Source organism: Panthera onca, chromosome F1 (assembly GCF_046562875.1).
Source record: "Panthera onca isolate mPanOnc1 chromosome F1, mPanOnc1 haplotype 2, whole genome shotgun sequence".
Classification (NCBI taxonomy): domain Eukaryota; kingdom Metazoa; phylum Chordata; class Mammalia; order Carnivora; family Felidae; genus Panthera; species Panthera onca.
The window spans coordinates 4,422,422-4,440,695 of record NC_138355.1 but is presented as its reverse complement, the minus strand read 5'-3'; the positions used below and the strand labels follow the sequence as shown (position 1 = coordinate 4,440,695).

Here is an 18,274-nt window from a genome sequence, read left to right as displayed (position 1 = left end):
TAAGCCCTAACGAATAAATAATTAGACTGAACGTAAAGGGTCTAAACACAGCAATTAAAGACCGAGATTGGCAGACGGATCTGAAAACATGATCAAACCATATGCTGTCTCCTAGAAATGAATGGCCATCAACAACCCCCCTTCCTCCCAACCCCTCACCCACATCCCTCCCTCCAACCACCCCTGTAGCAAAGGGTGTCCCTTGAACAGAGGAGGAGTTCAGCTCTCCGCATCAAAGCCACCCAGGCCAATGAAGCAGTGAGGCTAGAAAGTTACGTTAACCCATTCACAAAGCAGGCTAACTCTAGCCTAATGCCTGGCATGTAGAGATGCTAAATATTTTTGAATTAAAAAAAAAAAAAGACAAGCCAAATCTGGGAGAAAATGTTTATAAACCATGCACAAGGGACTCGTGTCTAGACTATAAAAAGAACCCTTAAAAACTCAACAGTATAAAGATAAACAATCCCACCAGAAAATGTGTAAGGGACATGGAGAGACATCTCACCAGAGAGACATAGAGAGACATCGCACCAAAGAAGATTCACAGATGGCCCATAAGCACATGGAAAGATGCTCAACATCATTAGGGAAACGCAAACTGAAACCACAACATGACACTGCCAGAAAACTACCGGAATATCTAAAACAAAAGAACAGTGACAATTCCAAATGGCGGCACAGAGGTAGAGAAGCTGAATCACTCCCACATTGCTGTCGGGGATGGAAAAAACAAAACAAAACTAAACGTGCAATCGCCGTATGACCCAGGATTGCACTCCTGGGCATTTACCCCAGAGAAATGAAAACTTGTGTTCCCATAAAAACCTACATATGAAGGTTTAGAGGGCTTTATCTCTAATAAACAAAAGCTGGAGAACAGCAGGTGTACTTCCCACTCCCAGCACGCGCCGCTCCCCGGCAATCGAGGAACGCCGGATAAATGCGGCAGCCTGGACGGAAGTCCAGAGTTGCGCTCAGGGGAGAGCCAACCCCAACCCAAAGGTCATATACTGCATGACTGCATTTATACAACATTCTCGAAAAGACAAACTCACAGAAATGGAGACCCGCGTCGTGCCTGCCACAGGCTAAGAAGAGGGTGGGGCTGGGAGGGAAGCGAGTATGGCTGTACAGGGGCAACACGAGGGACCCTGCGGTGACCAGTCTTCTGTATCCTGATGACGTCAGTGCCACTGTCCTGGCTGCCGTGTTGTACAGTAAGTTTGGGGGTTCTACCTCTGGGGGAAACAGGATGTCTCCCGGCATCATCTCTTACAACTGCGTTCAATCACAGTTACCTCAAAGTACAAAGTTCAACAACAACAACAACAACAACAACAACACGGGGCTGCCAGAGACCCCGTAAAACAGGATTAACAGCCATTTGACTCCTATGACGTAGTCACTCCCCTTTCTGGAAGCAGAAAGGTCAATCAAGCGACCAGGGGAAGTCATCGTAAGCTGTTCACAGAACTATCATCTCCTCATGCCGCAGACTGACATACTGGGAAATGTCGTCAGTGTTTATCATCACGTGTGATATACAAAAATGGTGTTTGAAAGTAAGATTGACTAAACCTACTCATAACCGTGATGTGACTTTCCAATCACTGAGTGAAAAGTGATTTATACCTGCTTCCATACTACATATTTAAAATAAGGTTTCCCCTTAACATAGTTAAAAATGCATTTGCCTCTTTAAGCTTACCTGCTCTTCTCTGTCTTAATTCTTCTAACATTCAATTTCCAAGTAACAAATGCTTTATTAATTCTGAAAGGAAAGATATTTCTTACATTCTATATTTGTAAGTCATGTATTTATATGGAATACATTTATTTTATTTTTAATATGAGATTTAGTGTCAAATTGGTTTCCGCACAACACCCAGCGCTCCTCCCAACAGGTGCCCTCCTCGATACCCATCCCCCCCACCCCCCCCACCCCCATCAACCCTCAGTCTATTCTCAGTTTGTAAGAGTCTCTCATGGTTTGGAATACATTTAGTAACGTCTTAGAAATCCTAGATTTCCTAGAACAGGTTGCATTCATCATAAACTTTACTTAAAGCAAATACCAGACCACATCACTTCTCTCCCAAACTATCAACAGAACAGAGGAAAGTAAGCGTCATCAAAACTCATTATAATTCTCATAGACACATAATTAGTTTAGTTACTGTTAGGATGTCCCTGGAACCACAGCGGAGGGGACGGCCATCTTGCCAGTGCAACCCAATGAAAAGCCCCTAGTAGCTGCCAGAACGAATTGGAGGTCAACCAATCACCGAGCGACAGCATGACCTGGCGCGAAAAAGGCCCACCCGGAACCGGAACGCTGCAGCTTAAAAGCCCTACCCCACCACAACCGGGCGCGACCTCCCTAACTCCTCTCTCTCTCTCCCTGAGTCACGGAACCTCGCCCGGGACCTTAGTTCCCAATAAAGCCTTTGACTGCTAAAACTTATAGTTCTTGACTCTTACCTTTACCCTAGCCTACGCCTGACCCTAACAGTTATCACATCCCAATTAATATAAATCTATAAAAACATATTCTTTTCCCTTATACCTTTATTAGCTTACTGGGTTTTTTTTTTAATTTTTTTTAACGTTTTTTTTATTTATTTTTGAGACAGAGAGAGACAGAGCATGAACGGGGGAGGGGAAGAGAGAGAGGGAGACACAGAACCGGAAGCAGGCTCCAGGCTCTGAGCCATCAGCCCAGAGCCCGACGCGGGGCTCGAACTCACGGACCGCGAGATCGTGACCTGAGCTGAAGTCGGATGCTTAACCGACTGAGCCACCCAGGCGCCCCTGCTTACTGGTTTTAAAAGAGATTCTATTTCGAGAAGAGTCAAGATTCAATTTTCAGTGGTAAGAAAAGTAACGTTGGTAAGAAATCACTGTATACTGGTAAATAAAAAATTAAGATAGTGTATATCATATTGATATTTAATTTATGTTTTTGAAAGGATGCATTTGTAATTTTAAAACCTCAAGGAACCCGTCTGAGAAGGATGGTAACGGTGACACTTGATGACACTTTCAAGGTGACACTTGTTTGCCAAAGCGAGATTCCTTACGCGGCAGGCAAGAGCCAACTGGGAGAGGACCGCCTGAGGGGCCAATCGGAACCAGCCTATCTTCCTGGCTGATTCTGAACCACAGAAGACTGAAGGAGCCCCAGGGACAAGCAAGCAGTTCAGAAAGCGTCCCATGATGTCACACAAACAGGCACACCCAAGGCCTTAGAAACACCTCAGATCTGGTAACGTGACCTAAATCAGGCTCCCAACAGGCATTCAAGTTCCCGTCTCACTTCCATCCGGTCACAGAACCTCAGGACTCCAGAACCCTGGAAACCAGACGAATCACCCCAACGACAGTGTGATGAGTGTCCACACCAGGCCATGGCACAAGTCCTCCGGGACGGCCCACGAGGTAAAAGGCGGGCACTGCAGCTCAAGTCACCCCTGCACGAGACACACATCACCTCTGTAAGGCGCTAACCCCCTATACTGGACACACCACGTCGCCTCCATAAGCCGCTAACCCCCCCTGCACCGGACACAGCACGTCGCCTCTGTGAGCCACTAACCCTTCAGATTCACCTTTTTTCTGCTTGACATGTTGTTACAATTATTAGTCATAAAAAAAAAAAAACTTTACAAAATGTTAAAAATAAAATTTTTAAATCAAATGAATTTATAGGTTTTAATCTGCGTAAACTTTAACTTATACTTTGATTAACGTGAATTTTAAAAAAATGAACCATTTTGACCATGCACTTACTGATGCTAAATGTCCTAGAAGATGACTCATCCCAGTTCCAACTATGCTTCAAAAGCTTAATCAATTGAAATTACTTAGAACGGAGCGAACCCCAAGCATGTGTTACAAGGCAAGGATAACGGTGGAAAGCCCAATGATGACAGTTTGCACTGGCACCTAATTTACAGGGATGCGATGATCATCTATTTTCTTGAAGACAAACTTCTCAGAACTCTCAGTCACCCACGCGGCATGTGACTCAGGTTCGCACAGACAGCCAGAGCCCGCGTCCTTGCGGACCAACCTCTCCGACACTTCGGCGTCAGCGGCACCATCTCTACCTCTGGATACACGGCGACCTTGATCCTGCCTCCCAACTTCCGGCCTTGCTATGTGCTCTGTCTAAACTATTCCCTCAAGACCCCCTGTGGACGTGTCCTTCTCATGGGTGAGGCCTCCGCTTAAAGAGCACCTCTCTGGCCGTCCCACTTAAAGTAGCAACCACACATCTCTGCTTTATTATCTTTCTGGCCCCTGTCACCAGCTGAAATAATCTTATTTATTTACTTGTTATCTATCTCCCTCCATTAGAATGAAGTTCTACAGGAACACAGACATTGTACGTTTTTTACACCAGGATACCTCCAGTGCCCAGAACGGTGGAGCAAAAGTACACAATAAATACTTGTTTTGTAAGTGAGTAACTTCTCTGCTACAAAATCCACTCACTTCTCTTGTACAAGTAAACTTCCTCAGGTTCTTAGTTATTCCAACTATTTGATATCAAATGTAACCATTTAAGATATGACATCTCTTCTCCTAGTCTCCACCAGGTAGCAGCAGACCACAAGGAAATACATACATTAGAAACAAAAAAACTATGGTAACGGCACCGTTCTGTTCGGGGACGGGTGCGGCGTGGTGCAACTAATGTCACATCAGGTGTCGACTACACACGAAACAAAAGGAAATTAAAAAGCCAGGTACAAACACTAGGAGAACAAATCTGGGACCTCTGTGTGAAGGATCAGACTCGCAGAAACCCTGCTGTCCTTGTCCCGCCGTGTCACTCAGAACTAGATGAGTTATTAAGTGATGATCTCGAACCAAGCCGCCCCAGCCCCCTAATTCTGATCTATTTTCCTCTATAACATTCCTTCTGCCCCTGGTATTCCACGTACTGATGTTTTTACCTCTTACCCACTACAAGACATTTGAGAGCAAGACAACCGTTTTGTTCAACAGAGTCTCTCCAGCATCCAGAACAATGCGTGGTTCTTGCAAACTCTCAATAGATACTCATTTAATGAATCAATGCATGAAAAATACACGGTAAATTAAGGTCATTATAGTCAACTTAAACCTGACCATAAAAAAATCTTTTTCTTACAATATTTATCCAAAAAGATGGGCGTTTTCATACCTAAATGGGTAAGCTTCCTTTATCTAAAGAAAACTGTATCAAAGTATAATTGACATACAGTATTATATTAGTTTCAGGTGTACAACACAGTAATTTGACATTGTGAACTGATGCCTACAATAAATGTAGTTATCATCTGTGACCGTATGGTTAATACAGCACTCGGACTGTATTCCATAGGCTGTACATTCCATCATTGTGACTTATTTCATAACGGGAAGTCTGTACCTTCTCTTCACTCGTTTCATCCCCCACCCAGCACCTCTCCCCTCTGGCAAGACACAACTCTGCGCTCTGTATCTATGAGTCTTGGTTTTGTTTCGGTTTCCACATATACTTGAAATGATGTGGTATAGTTCTTTCCCTGTCTTACTTCCCTTAGCAGAATACTTTAGGGTCCCATCCGTGTTGATGCAAATGGCAAGATTTCTTTTTTTTTTTTTTTTTTTCTGGCTGAGTACTGTTCTGTCGTATATAGGTACCACCTTTTCTTTATCCATTCATCTCTATCAGTGAGAGCCCTTTGGTTGTTTCTATGTCTTAGCTATTGCAAATAGAGCCACCAGAAACAAAGGAGTGCATTATCTTTTCAAAGTAGTCTTTTCATTTTCTTAGGATACCCAGAAGTGGAATTGCTCGATTGTTTGGTAGTCCTAATTTTAATTTTTTCAGGAATCTCCATCCTGTTTTCCATAGTGGCCTCACCAGTTTACATTCCCACAAACAGTGAGCGAGGGCCCCTTTTCTCCATATCCCCATCAATTCTTGTGATTTCTTTTTTTAATAATAGTCATCCTGACATGCAGCAGGTAATATCCTATTGTGGTTTTGACGTGCATTTCCCTGATTAATGATGTTAAGCATCTTTTCATGTGTCTGTTGGCCACCTGTATGCAGGTCCTGGAAAAATGCCTCTTCATATCCTCTGCCCATTTATGAATTGGATTATTTTTGTTACCGAGTTGTATGAATTCCTTTTTTTTTCTTTTTTTGGATATTCACTCCTCATTATATATGATTTACAAACATCTTATCCCAGTCAGTAGTTGGCCTTTCCATTCTATTGATGGCTTCCTTCATTGCTCACAAGCTTTTCCGTTAGATGCCATCCCATTTGTTTACTTTCCCTTCTGCTGCCTTTGCCTTTAAGTCAGATCTAAGAAAACATCTCCAACAATGACGTCAAGGAGTTTACCACCTACTTTCTGTTGGGTGTTTTATGCATTCAGTTCTTACTTTCAAGTCTTTAGCCCATTTTGAGTTTACTTTTGTGTGTGGTGTAAGCAAGTGGTCCAGTTTTCCCAACACCATTTGTTAAACAGACTTTTTCCCATGGCATAGTCTTGCCTCCTTTGTGGAAGATTAATTGGCCATATAATCGTGGGTTTACTCTTAGGCTTGCTATTCTGTTCCTTTGATCTACATGTTTATTTTTGTGCCAGTACCATACTGTTTGATCACTACAGCTTTGTAGTGGATCTTGAAATCTGAGATTGCAATATCTACAGCTTTATTCTTCCATACATAGTATAATGTCATGTGTAAATAATAACAGTTTAATTCTTCCTTTCCAATTTGGATGCCTTTTATTTTTTTCTTGCCTAACTGCCGTGGCGAAGACTTCCAATTCTCTGCTAAGAAATGTAGTCACCCTTGTCTTGATCCTGACCTTAGAGTAAAAGCTTTTCGCTTTTCAAAGTTGGAATATTATTTTAGCTGTGGGTTTGTCACATATGGCTTGTATTGTGTTGAGGTACATTCCCTCCATATGCACTTTGTTGAGAGTTCTTATCATAAATGAATGTTGACTTATGTCAAATGCTTTTTCTGCATCTATTGAGATGATACGACTTTTATCTTTCATTTTTTTTAACGTGGTGTATCACAGTATGTCACATTGTTTTGCAGATGTTGAACCTTTCCATTCCTGAAATCAATGCCACTTGACCATGATGTATGATCCTTCTAATGTATTTCCTAACTTGATTTGTCAATATTTTGTTGAGGATTTTTGCATGTATGTTCATAAGGGATATTGGCCCGTAATTTTATTTTTGTGGTATGCTCTGGTTTTGATATCAGGGTAACTGATGGCCTCATAAAATGACTTTGAAAGCTGTCATTCCTCTTCCATTTTTTTTTTTTTTTTGAGGAGTTTAAGAATACTAGGTATTAAATATTCTTTGAATGTTTAGTGCAATTCACCAGTGAATTCTGATCCTGGACTTTGTTGGGAAGTTTTGGATTATTATTTAATCTCCTTACTAGTAATTGGTCTATTTAAATTTTCTACCTTTTCATGATTCGGCCTTGCTAGGTTATATGTTTCTAGGAATTTATCCATTTCTTGTAGGTTGTCCGGTTTGCCTGTGTGTGACTGTTGTCTCTGTTAGGATTCTTCATATTTCTATGGTGTCAGTTATAACTTCTTTTATTCTGATTTTGAGTTCTCTTTTTCTTCATTAGTCACCAATTTCATCTTTTTGTGGAACGAGCTCTTGGTTTCATTGATCTTTTCTGTTGTCTTTTTAGTCTCTATTTTACTTATTTCCACTCTGATCTTCATTATTTCCTTCCTTGTACTAACTTTGGGTTTCATTTGCTCTTCTTTTCCAATTCTTTAGGTTTAAAGTTAGGCTGTTTGGGATTTTTCTTCTTAATGTAGGCCTGTATTGTTATGAACTTCTCTCTCGTAACTGCTTTCGCTGCATCCTGTAGATTTTTGATATGTTTTTCATTTGTCTCTAGGTATTTTTTTTTAATTTCTCCTTTTTTTCCTTCAAAGGTCCCTTCATTTCAGTAGCATGTTGTTTAATCTCCACATTTTTGTGGTTTTTCCAATTTTCTTCTCGTAGCTGATTTCCAGTTTTACACCATCATGGTTGAAAACATGTTTGATGATTTCAATCTTGCTAAATTTACTGAGATGTTTTTGTGGCCTAGCATGTTATTTACCCCGAAGAGTGTGCCGTGTGCACTCAAGATGAAACATATTATGCTGCTTTTGAATGTAATGTTCTATATAGATCTATTAAGTCCATCTGGTCTAATGTGTCATTTGAGGCCAATGTTTCCTTACAGACTTTCTGTATGAATGATCTAATTATTAACAAAAGTGGGATGTTAAAGTCCCCTCCTATTATTGGATCGCTGTCTCTTTCTCCCTTTATGTCTGTTGATATTTCCTTTAAACATTTTGTGGGTTCATTAAACATTATGTTGAGTTCATATACATTTATAAATATTATATCCTCTTGCTGGAGTGACCCCTTTATCATTATCTATTTAATGCCCTACTTTATTTTCTATAAGTCTTTAAGTCTATTTTGTGTGAATATAAGCTACCATAGCCTTCTTTTCATTTCCATTTGCATAAAATATATTTTTTCATACCTTCACCTTCAGTCTGTGTGCCGTTACTTTTGAACTGAGTCTCTTGTCAGCAGCATACGGAGGAGACTTTTTTTTTTTAGAAGCCCATTCAGTCACTCTACATCCTTTGATTGGAGAATTTAGTTCATTTACATTTAATTTTAAAAGGTATGTACTTACTGCCCTTTGTTATTGTTTTCAAGCTGTTTTTACAGTTTTTGTTCTTTTATTCTTCCCTTCTCTCTTCCCCTGATGTCTGATAACTTTTAGTGTTGAGATTCCTTTCTCATTTTGTGTATTCATTGAAAGTTTTTGTGGTTATCATGAGGTTCAGATACAACATCGTACGTATATAATGATGTGTTTTAAGTTCATGGCAACTTAAATGTGAATACATTCCAAAATTCTACATTGTCATCCCCCTCTGTTAATGTTTTAGGTTTTTTGTCACATTTTACAACTTTTTATGTATTACTTAGCTAATGATTGTAGTTTTAGTTAATTTTACTATGTTGGTCTTTTGAATTTCATATTAGTTTTATAAATGATTTACTACCTTCACTATATACTTACCTTTTTCCACTGAGATTTTCACTTTCATATGTTTTCTTGTCATTAATTAGTGCCATTTCTTCTTAGCTTTAAGAAGTCCCTTTAGAACTTCTTGTGAGGCTGGCTGAGTGGTAATGATGTCCTTTAGCTTTTGTTATATGAAAATTCTCTCTCTCCTTCAATTCTGAGTGGCCGGGTACAGTATTATCGGTTGCAATTTTTTTGTACTTTGAATATGTCCTGCCGCTCCCTTCTGCCTTGCAAAGTTTCTGCTAAGAAACCTGCTGATAGCCTCCTGGGTTTACTTTGTGTGTAAACAAGTTGTTTCTCTCTTGCTGCTTTTAAGATTCTCTACCTTTAACTTTTGACATTTTAATTATATCTTGGGGTGAAACCCTTTGGATTCTTATTTGGCACTCTCTGGGATTCCTGGATGTGGAGGTCTGTTTCCTTTGCCAGATTAAGGAAATCTTCAGCCATTATTTCTTCAGATAAGTTTTTCTGCCCCCTTTTCTCTCCTTCTGCGGCTCCTATAATGTGAATGTTACTTTGCCTGAAATTGTCCCACGGGTCACCTAAGTTGTCTTCATTTTTTAAAAAATCTCTCTCGTTTTTGCTGCTCTGTCTGGGCGAGTCCCATTGCTTTGTCCTCTGGTTCACTCTCCGACCTCTTCTGATTCGCCCAGTCTGCTGGTGAACCCCTTTAGCGTATACTTCAGTTATTTGTTCTGCTTCAGCTCTCCGACTTCCATTTGGTAGTCTCTTGTGTTTTCCATCTCTCTGTGGCAGTTCTCACTGCGCTCATCCATTCTTCTCCCAAGCTCGGGAGGCACCTTTATGACCACTGCTTTGAACTCTCCATCAGGTAATTTACTGATGTTGCCATTTCATTAAGGTCTTTTTCTGAGGTTTTGTCTTGTTCTTTCATTTGGAAGATAAGTCCTCTGTCTCATCTTGCCTGATTTTATGTGGTTTTTTTTTTTTTTCTATACATGAGGCAAAACAGCTACCTCTCCCAGTCTTGAAGAAGTGGCCTTGTGTAGATGACCCCTGAGGCCGAGAAGCACAATCCCATCTGGCCACCAGTGCCAGGTCCTCCAGGGCAGTCCCGAGTGTGGGCTACTCGCATCTGCTGGCTGTGGGGAGGCCGGGGCTGTGGCACTGAGAGGCATGGCACTCATCTGGCAAGGTGGCTGCAGTTACGGCCAGGGGAAGACAGGATGCTTGCCCAGCTGGCTGTGGTGCGGCTGTGGCATGGAGTGATGGGGCATGCCCAGGTTACAGGAAGATTGCCAAAATGGCTAATACCAACACTGGCATTAGCAAAGTACAACGGGATTGCAAAATGACACCTGTCGCAGAAAGATCCTGCTTCTCTGGCATTCACTTCAGGAATAAGGGGGTCAGTCTCCTTTCGGTATGGCCTAGATGCTTCTCAAAGTGCAGCTTTTGTTCTGGGTCCCAGGGTGAGTTGAGTGTGCGTGCAAACCCTTTACGGGCAGGTTCTCTGTTCCCCAGTTTTATGGTTTTCCTGGACACAATCCCCATTGTTTTACATTTTGGCAGCTCATCTCTCCGGTGCAGAACCCAACGATTGAGGTGCCTGATGTGTGAAACATCCCCTACTCCTCAGGGAGAGTCCCCACATTTTTGAGATCTCTCCTGATTGTGGCTGCCGCACTGGGGATAGGCTGTTTGGTGAGAGCGTGTCTCTGTCTCTTCTACCCGTCTCCATGCGGCCTCTGTCCTCCGTTTCCAGGACTTTTCCAGAGGAAATGATTCCACATGTAGGTGTGTTGTGTCTGTGGGAGGTAGTAAGTTCAGGATCTTCCTGCACCTGCATCTAGCCTAAAACACCCCTATGGAGTACCCCGTTTCCTCTGTAACTCCCCACAAAGGCGGCACCGGGCGGCAGAACCCACGTGTCAGCTGAGCGGTTCCTGTTTCAACAGGACCGTACTGCAAATAACTGGCTGCGTTTTCTTTCATCTCACCGAAACTTGGAAAATATCCTGAACTGCTGCAATAAATGGTAACACGTTCTTTCTAAAAGCCATTCCACAGTCGGTACAGATTCTACTTCTTCTACGCCACCTACGTTAGTAACCTGTAAACACAGAGCACAAAAGCACGACTTTATTGCCTTAAAACAAATATGCACAATTTTCAAGGACTTAGGCAACCCTGGGTTTGCCTCATAACTGCTTGCCTTGATAATGAGGCCTGTTCTGTATACGACCTCCACCACTTCGTCTCTACCCAAACTTGGTTTCCCATCCCACACGACTTCTATTCTTGCCATTTTTCTAATGCTATTTCTTGTGCTCCGATAAAGAATACGGGAAACTTCCTCACCTTGACATACTTTCCACAGATACCTGTTCTTTTCAGTCTCGTAATTCTCACATTTTCTATGCAGGTAGTATTTATGAGCTCAATTTTAACTACAGGGATAGAGTGGTTCCAGAGGGGCTAATAATCCCATTGCCAAGATACCCCATTTTTTTTTTTTTTTTTTAACAAATTTTATTTATTTTTGGGACAGAGAGAGACAGAGCATGAACGGGGGAGGGGCAGAGAGAGAGGGAGACACAGAATCGGAAACAGGCTCCAGGCTCCGAGCCATCAGCCCAGAGCCTGACGCGGGGCTCGAACTCACGGACCGCGAGATCGTGACCTGGCTGAAGTCGGACGCTTAACCGACTGCGCCACCCAGGTGCCCCAAGATACCCCATTTTGACATTCAAGAACCACAGGACTTTCTTCCCTCAAGGAATTCTCTTCCCAAGAACCCCTCTCCCCCATGCGAATGGCAGCCTTTTCTTAAATGTCTTCTAGAAATAAAAGTATGTCTATATCACCATATACGTATTTACGTGCATACTTTTGTTTATATAGAAGTCGTTCTTTCCATCTTCAGTTGATAACACACACGGGGCGTCCCCACACGTGCACCTACGGATCTGCTTCATTTGGATGTGGCCCCGCCCACACGTGCTTACAGTGTAGCCGGGAGGCTGGCACCACAGACACTAAACAAACGGCCCAAACAAGTAACAAGTTGTACGATCACAACTTGTAATCAGTATCAAAGCACTATTTGAGTGTATTGGGGGAGTGGGGTTTCTACCTCTGGCAATGAAGTTTCTGACCAACCTGAGAAAACAGTTTTTTCTTTTATTATTATAATTCCTATGATGTCAGCAAATCCCTGTAGTCTAGTTTTCTTTAAACACACACACACACACACACACACACACACACACACACACTTAAGGTATTTGAGATAAAACTGAATCCCCAAACCTAAATCTCTATAAAAAAGAAAAGGAACCTCGCCAGTAAAAAGCTTTCTCCCCAAGAGGATCTGAAACATAAGCTACTTCTCAAATGGCCAGGTTTGTCTGAAACACACAAAGATATTCTAAATCGAATAATATTTTTCCATTATGACTCTCCAAGCTGAGCTCGCTCGCCCTCTGTTACCTTGGAGACAGATGATGCTGTAATAATCCAGAATTCTTTGCCATGTCTAGCTCTGTGAGCAGAGACCACCTGGAGGTCATACGGATTATAGACACCTTTACGATTTTTCCGACAAAGGCAATATACAAATTCTCCATCATCTTTTAAAGGTTCCTGAGGTTAAAAAAATTTTAATTAACTTGATCAACTTAAGTAGTAAAATGGCTGAACAGGTTACTCAATAAACTGAAACAATTTTAGATGAAAATTAAGAATAATATCCCTGAGGAAAGTTAACATCAAATTGTGTCCGTCCAAAGTTCAACAAGATCAATCTTATGAAAGATTTAAAATATATAATTTTCATTCTTACAGCGTGGTGAAAAAACATTCACGAAAACTGATCTATGTGTTCACTCATGCGTGCTTATTCACACAAAGAACTTGGCAACATACGTTTTACAACACGCTCCACCTTCAGTAAATCTTCCAACACCGGAAGCCTTTTGAGCACATTAATCATTTATTTTGTTAATGACGGTGGCTTAGTATTAGAGTAACAATAGCTAATATTTGTTAGGTAAATAATTTGTTAGGTAAATAATAAATATTTAATAAGTAATAACTGTTTCATGTTATATTTATAACCACGAGAATTTAATTGCTTTAATTTTTTAAATTAACCATGGATGATGATCGTTAAACAGATGCAGAAATTACTAGTTTGAGAGATTAGGTCATTTGAGAAGAGTCACAAAGACAGGCAGGGGCAGGCTAAGATGTGAGCATGTGTCTGACCAAACCCACACTCCGACACACTGCAATTTACCCTAATACCTGCTTCTTTTTTACCTGGCATTATTGAGAAATCAGCCATTCCACATTAAGAAAAAAATCTAAGTGAAATTTCTTTCTTCTAGCTTTGAAAATTTTTAACTGTCACTATGAACCCTCTACAAGAAAGTTCAAGTTAGTCATTCCTGGATAATTAAAATTTATTATTAAAAAAATTATAATTCAGTGATGCCTTCAGAAGCTATTGAACTGAGTAAACAGTTTCTAATTACTGGAATTTAAAATTCTGGATCCAGTTTTACTTCTCAAAAAACCATCTTCCCTTAAGACCCTTCGTGTTCCTTCTCAATGTCTCAACCGTTCCCTTTTCTTGTTCTGACCGGACACAATGCATCCCTGGAAACCTTAAGAAACAAGTCTACAAACCGCGAGTCAACGTTAATAACTCAGCTCTGGATGGCGACGTGCACGGTGGCGGCTGTGTTCCAGTTACTGGGCCACTCGAGGCATTTCTGTTCTAATTATCGTTCAAAAAGTTAAGGATGTTAGAACCTTAACGCAGACACGACTCTCCCAATGGGTCGTGTATGTAATGAAGTCATCCACGTACAAGAAGCACAGAATGTTCCAATTAAATATTGTCTTTCGATTAAAAACAAGTATTTGTTTCACATTCTCAATCCTCTCTTCACATACACGCGAAACACACCTTGTCAGTGAGTCCAGGGGCATCCAGCTCAGGGACAGCTTTGTGAAACCACGGCGCCCACCATCTGCCAGGCACACGCCACGCGCATTGCCTCATTTCCTGGCCACAGCTCCCTAACGTTAAGTACTATTATTTCCGCTTCAACATCAAAGAAGCCGACGCTCAGAGAGGCCAGGAACTTGCCCAAAATAACGCCGGGAGCGTACAAATAGAGCCTCACACCCGGGAGACTCCGATTCCATCATGCGTGGTGCTTGCCTTTACGTTAACGCTGCCTCCGACAATGATCAAAAGAGCACTTATCCTCCTGGTGACAGCCTAGAGCAGGGCCAGCAAACCACGGCCGGGCCCACGCGCCTGTTTCAGTAAATGAAGTCCCCCTGGAACACAGCCACACCCACTTGTTGCTCCCGCACCACGATGACAGACCTGAGTGGTTACGACAGAGGTCAGGGGGCCCGCACAGCCTAAAATATTTACCATGTGGCGCTTTTCGGAAAAAGGGAAGTCGGCCCCTGGTCTAGAAACACCGTTCTCAATTGTGCGCCAGAATCGCCTGGGGCAGCTTCATAAAACACGGATCGCTGGGCTCCACCCCCAGAGTCTCTGACTCCCAAGTCGGGGGCAGAGAGGGGACTTCGGACTGCTCAAAAGCTCCAGGGGACACTGATGCTGCTGGCCTGGGGCCTGCCATTTGAGCGCCCTGGGTCTACGGAGTAGGACGAGAGGGTCCTGCCCAGTCTTTCATCTTCTGTAATGAAGGAGGTCACAGGAGGCAGAGTTACCAGTGCTTGTGGCTGCCTGTACTCCCCGGTCACGTGACCCAGGACATGCTAGTACTTCCCCGAACAGGAAGGGATAAGGACATACACAGATAATGAGACAGAAAATGGGGCACAAGCAGTAAGGGTGCAGATACATGCTACAAACACACGTTAGGATTTCTTCTTAAATCGCAAAATAACTGATAAACAGGAACATAAGAATAGATTCAAATTTTGGACATATGTTGTATCTGTTTCTCCGTTCTTGGAATAAGTGAAATGAAATGATGCCCCACACTTTCAGTTTTTGATTGTTTTGGGTTTTGTTTGTTTTTTTTTTTTTTTGACATCCAACACTTTTTTTTTTTTTTTCAAATTTTTTTTTTTAACGTTTTTTTATTTTTGAGACAGAGAGAGACAGAGCACGAACGGGGGAGGGTCAGAGAGAGAGGGAGACACAGAATCTGAAACAGGCTCCAGGCTCTGAGCTGTCAGCACAGAGCCTGACGCGGGGCTCGAACTCACAGACCGCGAGATCATGACCTGAGCCAAAGTCGGACGCTCAACCGACTGAGCCACCCAGGCTCCCCGACATCCAACACTTTTATAAGCATGTACTATGAAATCATGATTGTTAATTTGATGTTAATGGGATATTTAATTTTGATGTAATATGTGCAGTGAATGAAATAAAGATTGAGATACACTTTCCAATAACAACTTTTATAGCACAAAACTGAATAAAACAGAGTAATACCTTTAGAATAATCTTCTGAACTGCAAGTTTGGAACTTTTGTACTCCAAACAGCGCTGCGGTAACATTGTTTGCCAGCCAAACTTTTCTCGTAGCCTTATAATATGTCTTGTCACATCATCATCCTCCGGTTCTGGTTTACAACATTAAAAAAAAAGATCCAATAGAAGTGTGAATATGGGCATCACTTAAGGATAATGTATACTACTCCAAATATTTCTACACGGAGAAAATATTTTAATGGGAACTTAAAAGTTTACACAAAGGCTCTATAATTGGAAGAGAAAAAATAGCTTAAAATTTACTTTTAACATAAGCTGGAAAGAAGGAATAATATTTTTCCGTCTAAGAAAGGTATCGCAGAAGCCCTAATTCCACAATCACACGGTTGGTGGCACGAGAAGACACTGGAACAGGCGCCAGTTAGAAGGTTTTCTTAACAGAAGCCTACACTGGGCTGGGAAAGAAGTGATGACCACCCACGGTGGGAATATGCTTCCTAAAGATACTCATCCCACAGACACCTTTGAGACCTTTGTTTTCTTGATCTCTTAGCGGCTAAAGATTCTCTCCTTCTGGAAACGTTCCTGTTGCTTGGTTTGTATCTGCCATGCCTACAGGTTGTCCCTCTTAGCCCTTAAGCTTTTCTTGATACATCACGGGAAGGGAAGCAATCCCAACGCCATGCTGGCAAAACCGGCAACGCTATGAAGTTGTTCGAGATTTCTGGTCCTCTTGCGGCCCCTGGGTGGCTCAGATGGGTAAGCGTCCGGCTTCAGCTCAGGTCATGATCTCGTGGTTTGTGAGTTCAAGCCCCACGTCGGCCTCTGTGCTGACAGCTCAGAGCCTAGAGCTGCTTCAGATTCTGTGTCTCCCTCTCTATGTCCTTCACCTGCTCTTGCTCTGTCTCTCTCTCTCAAAAGTAAAGAAATAAACATTAAAAAAAATTTTTTTTCTAAAGATTTCTGGTCCTCTAGGGATGCCTGGGTGGCTCAGTTGGTTAAGCAGCCAACTTCGACTCGGGTCATGATCTCACACTTCGTGGGTTCGAGCCCCACATCAGGCTCTGTGCTGACAGCTCAGAGCCTGGAGCCTGCTTTGGATTCTGTGTCTCCCCCTCTCTCTCTGTCCTTCCCCAGCTTGTGCTCTCTCTCTCTCAAAACATTTAAACATTTAAAAAAATATTTAAAAAAATACTTCTGGTCATGTAGAAACAACAAACACCAGCTGATCGAAACAGGGTCTCTGCTAAGGATTAAGGGAGACTTGAACTGTTATGTAAAACAGCATCAGGACAGAATGAGGGTAAGGTCCTGCAAAACCCCAAGAGTCGGTTCCTCTTTAAACCTTGTGCCCTTGGCCTCAGCCTCGTCTGGGCCCTATCTGTTGCTGAAACACAGAAAGAAACTTAAAATTCTTAACTGACAAGACAGCTAGTGAATATTAGTACAAACAGAGACCGGCACAAGGGACCAAGACGTAAGGAATACAGACGAGGGTACAAAAACACCTACCTACCAAAATCAAAGGATATGGTTATGACCTAGGAAAACAGATCAGAGAACCTATTAGAGTCCAGAGATAGGACCATTTACAAAAGACAATCTAGTAAGTGAAAAAGATATTTCAAATCAATAGAGGAATCACTACCTGTTCACAAATCACAACGGCAAAGTGGTTAGCCACTTGGAAACTATGCAGTTATATGCAAGTGTAAATTACACATGGATTACAGAAGTAAATGTGGAAAAGAAAATGATAGAAATATTAGAAGAAAATATAGAATATGTTCCTGAAAAAGAATCAAAGCATGTTATTGGACTTCTTCAAATTTAGCAACTTATGTGCAAAAAAGCCACCATCAATAAAGTTAAAGCATAATTAACAGGTGAGAAGAAAATGCTTATAACCTATGTAAGAAGCTAAGGATTAATGTATAAAATATTTTAAAAATTCTTCCCAATCAGTAAGAAATAAACATTCTGATACAAAGGTGAACAATTTATAGGAAAAGACAAACAGCCAGTAAACATACTAAAAAATGTTTAACCCAGTTAGTATTCAGGAAATCACAATTTAAAATCATAATGAAAATTCATTCTCACCCATCAGACTTGCAAAATATTAAATTAGAAAATATCAACTGCCGACCAGAGTATTCCTCTTACGCGATATTGTAAAAGCATCAAGGAACACGTCCGTTCTTGGTGGCTACCTGGCAGATTTAATGAACTGATGGAGGCCGTTGGGGAATGGAAGCGACTTAGGGCAAATTTTAAAAAAATGATTTTTCACAATAAATAGTAAATTTAAGGAAAACATACATCCTCCAAAAAGCCGGGGGGAAATTTTTGTCAAAAGCCAGATTAATTCAGAAAATCACAGATATTTACTAAAACCAGACAGTGGTTACACACCTTAACACTGGGGTGTGAGGCCCTGCCCTAGCATGCTGGGTGCACGGTACGATCCCAGACAGCAATTCTTTACATCAGAAATAGAAGATAAGCCTGCATCCCACTTTCGCAGTGAGTCACAAATCCGGGGACCAGGGGCGCCTGGGCGGCTCAGTCGGTTGAGCGACTGACTCTTGACTTCAGCTCAGGTCATGATCTCACAGTTCGTGAGATTGAGCCTCACGTTGGGCTCTGCCCTGACAGCACGGGGC

General features: G+C 41.8%; 1 protein-coding gene across 1 annotated transcript in view; it reads right to left on the bottom strand.

Annotated features, from left to right (window-relative positions):
• The window catches only part of DNAH14 (dynein axonemal heavy chain 14), a 323,430-nt gene that overhangs the window by 267,312 nt on the left and 37,844 nt on the right, over window positions 1–18,274 (bottom strand). The window contains exons 5-8 of the mRNA XM_078440753.2: window positions 15,609–15,739; window positions 12,605–12,757; window positions 11,113–11,225; window positions 1,712–1,774 (exon numbers count right to left, since the gene is read on the bottom strand). Of these exons, the coding sequence (XP_078296879.2) occupies window positions 1,712–1,774; window positions 11,113–11,225; window positions 12,605–12,757; window positions 15,609–15,739 (460 nt within the window). The remainder of the gene's footprint in view (window positions 1–1,711; window positions 1,775–11,112; window positions 11,226–12,604; window positions 12,758–15,608; window positions 15,740–18,274) is intronic.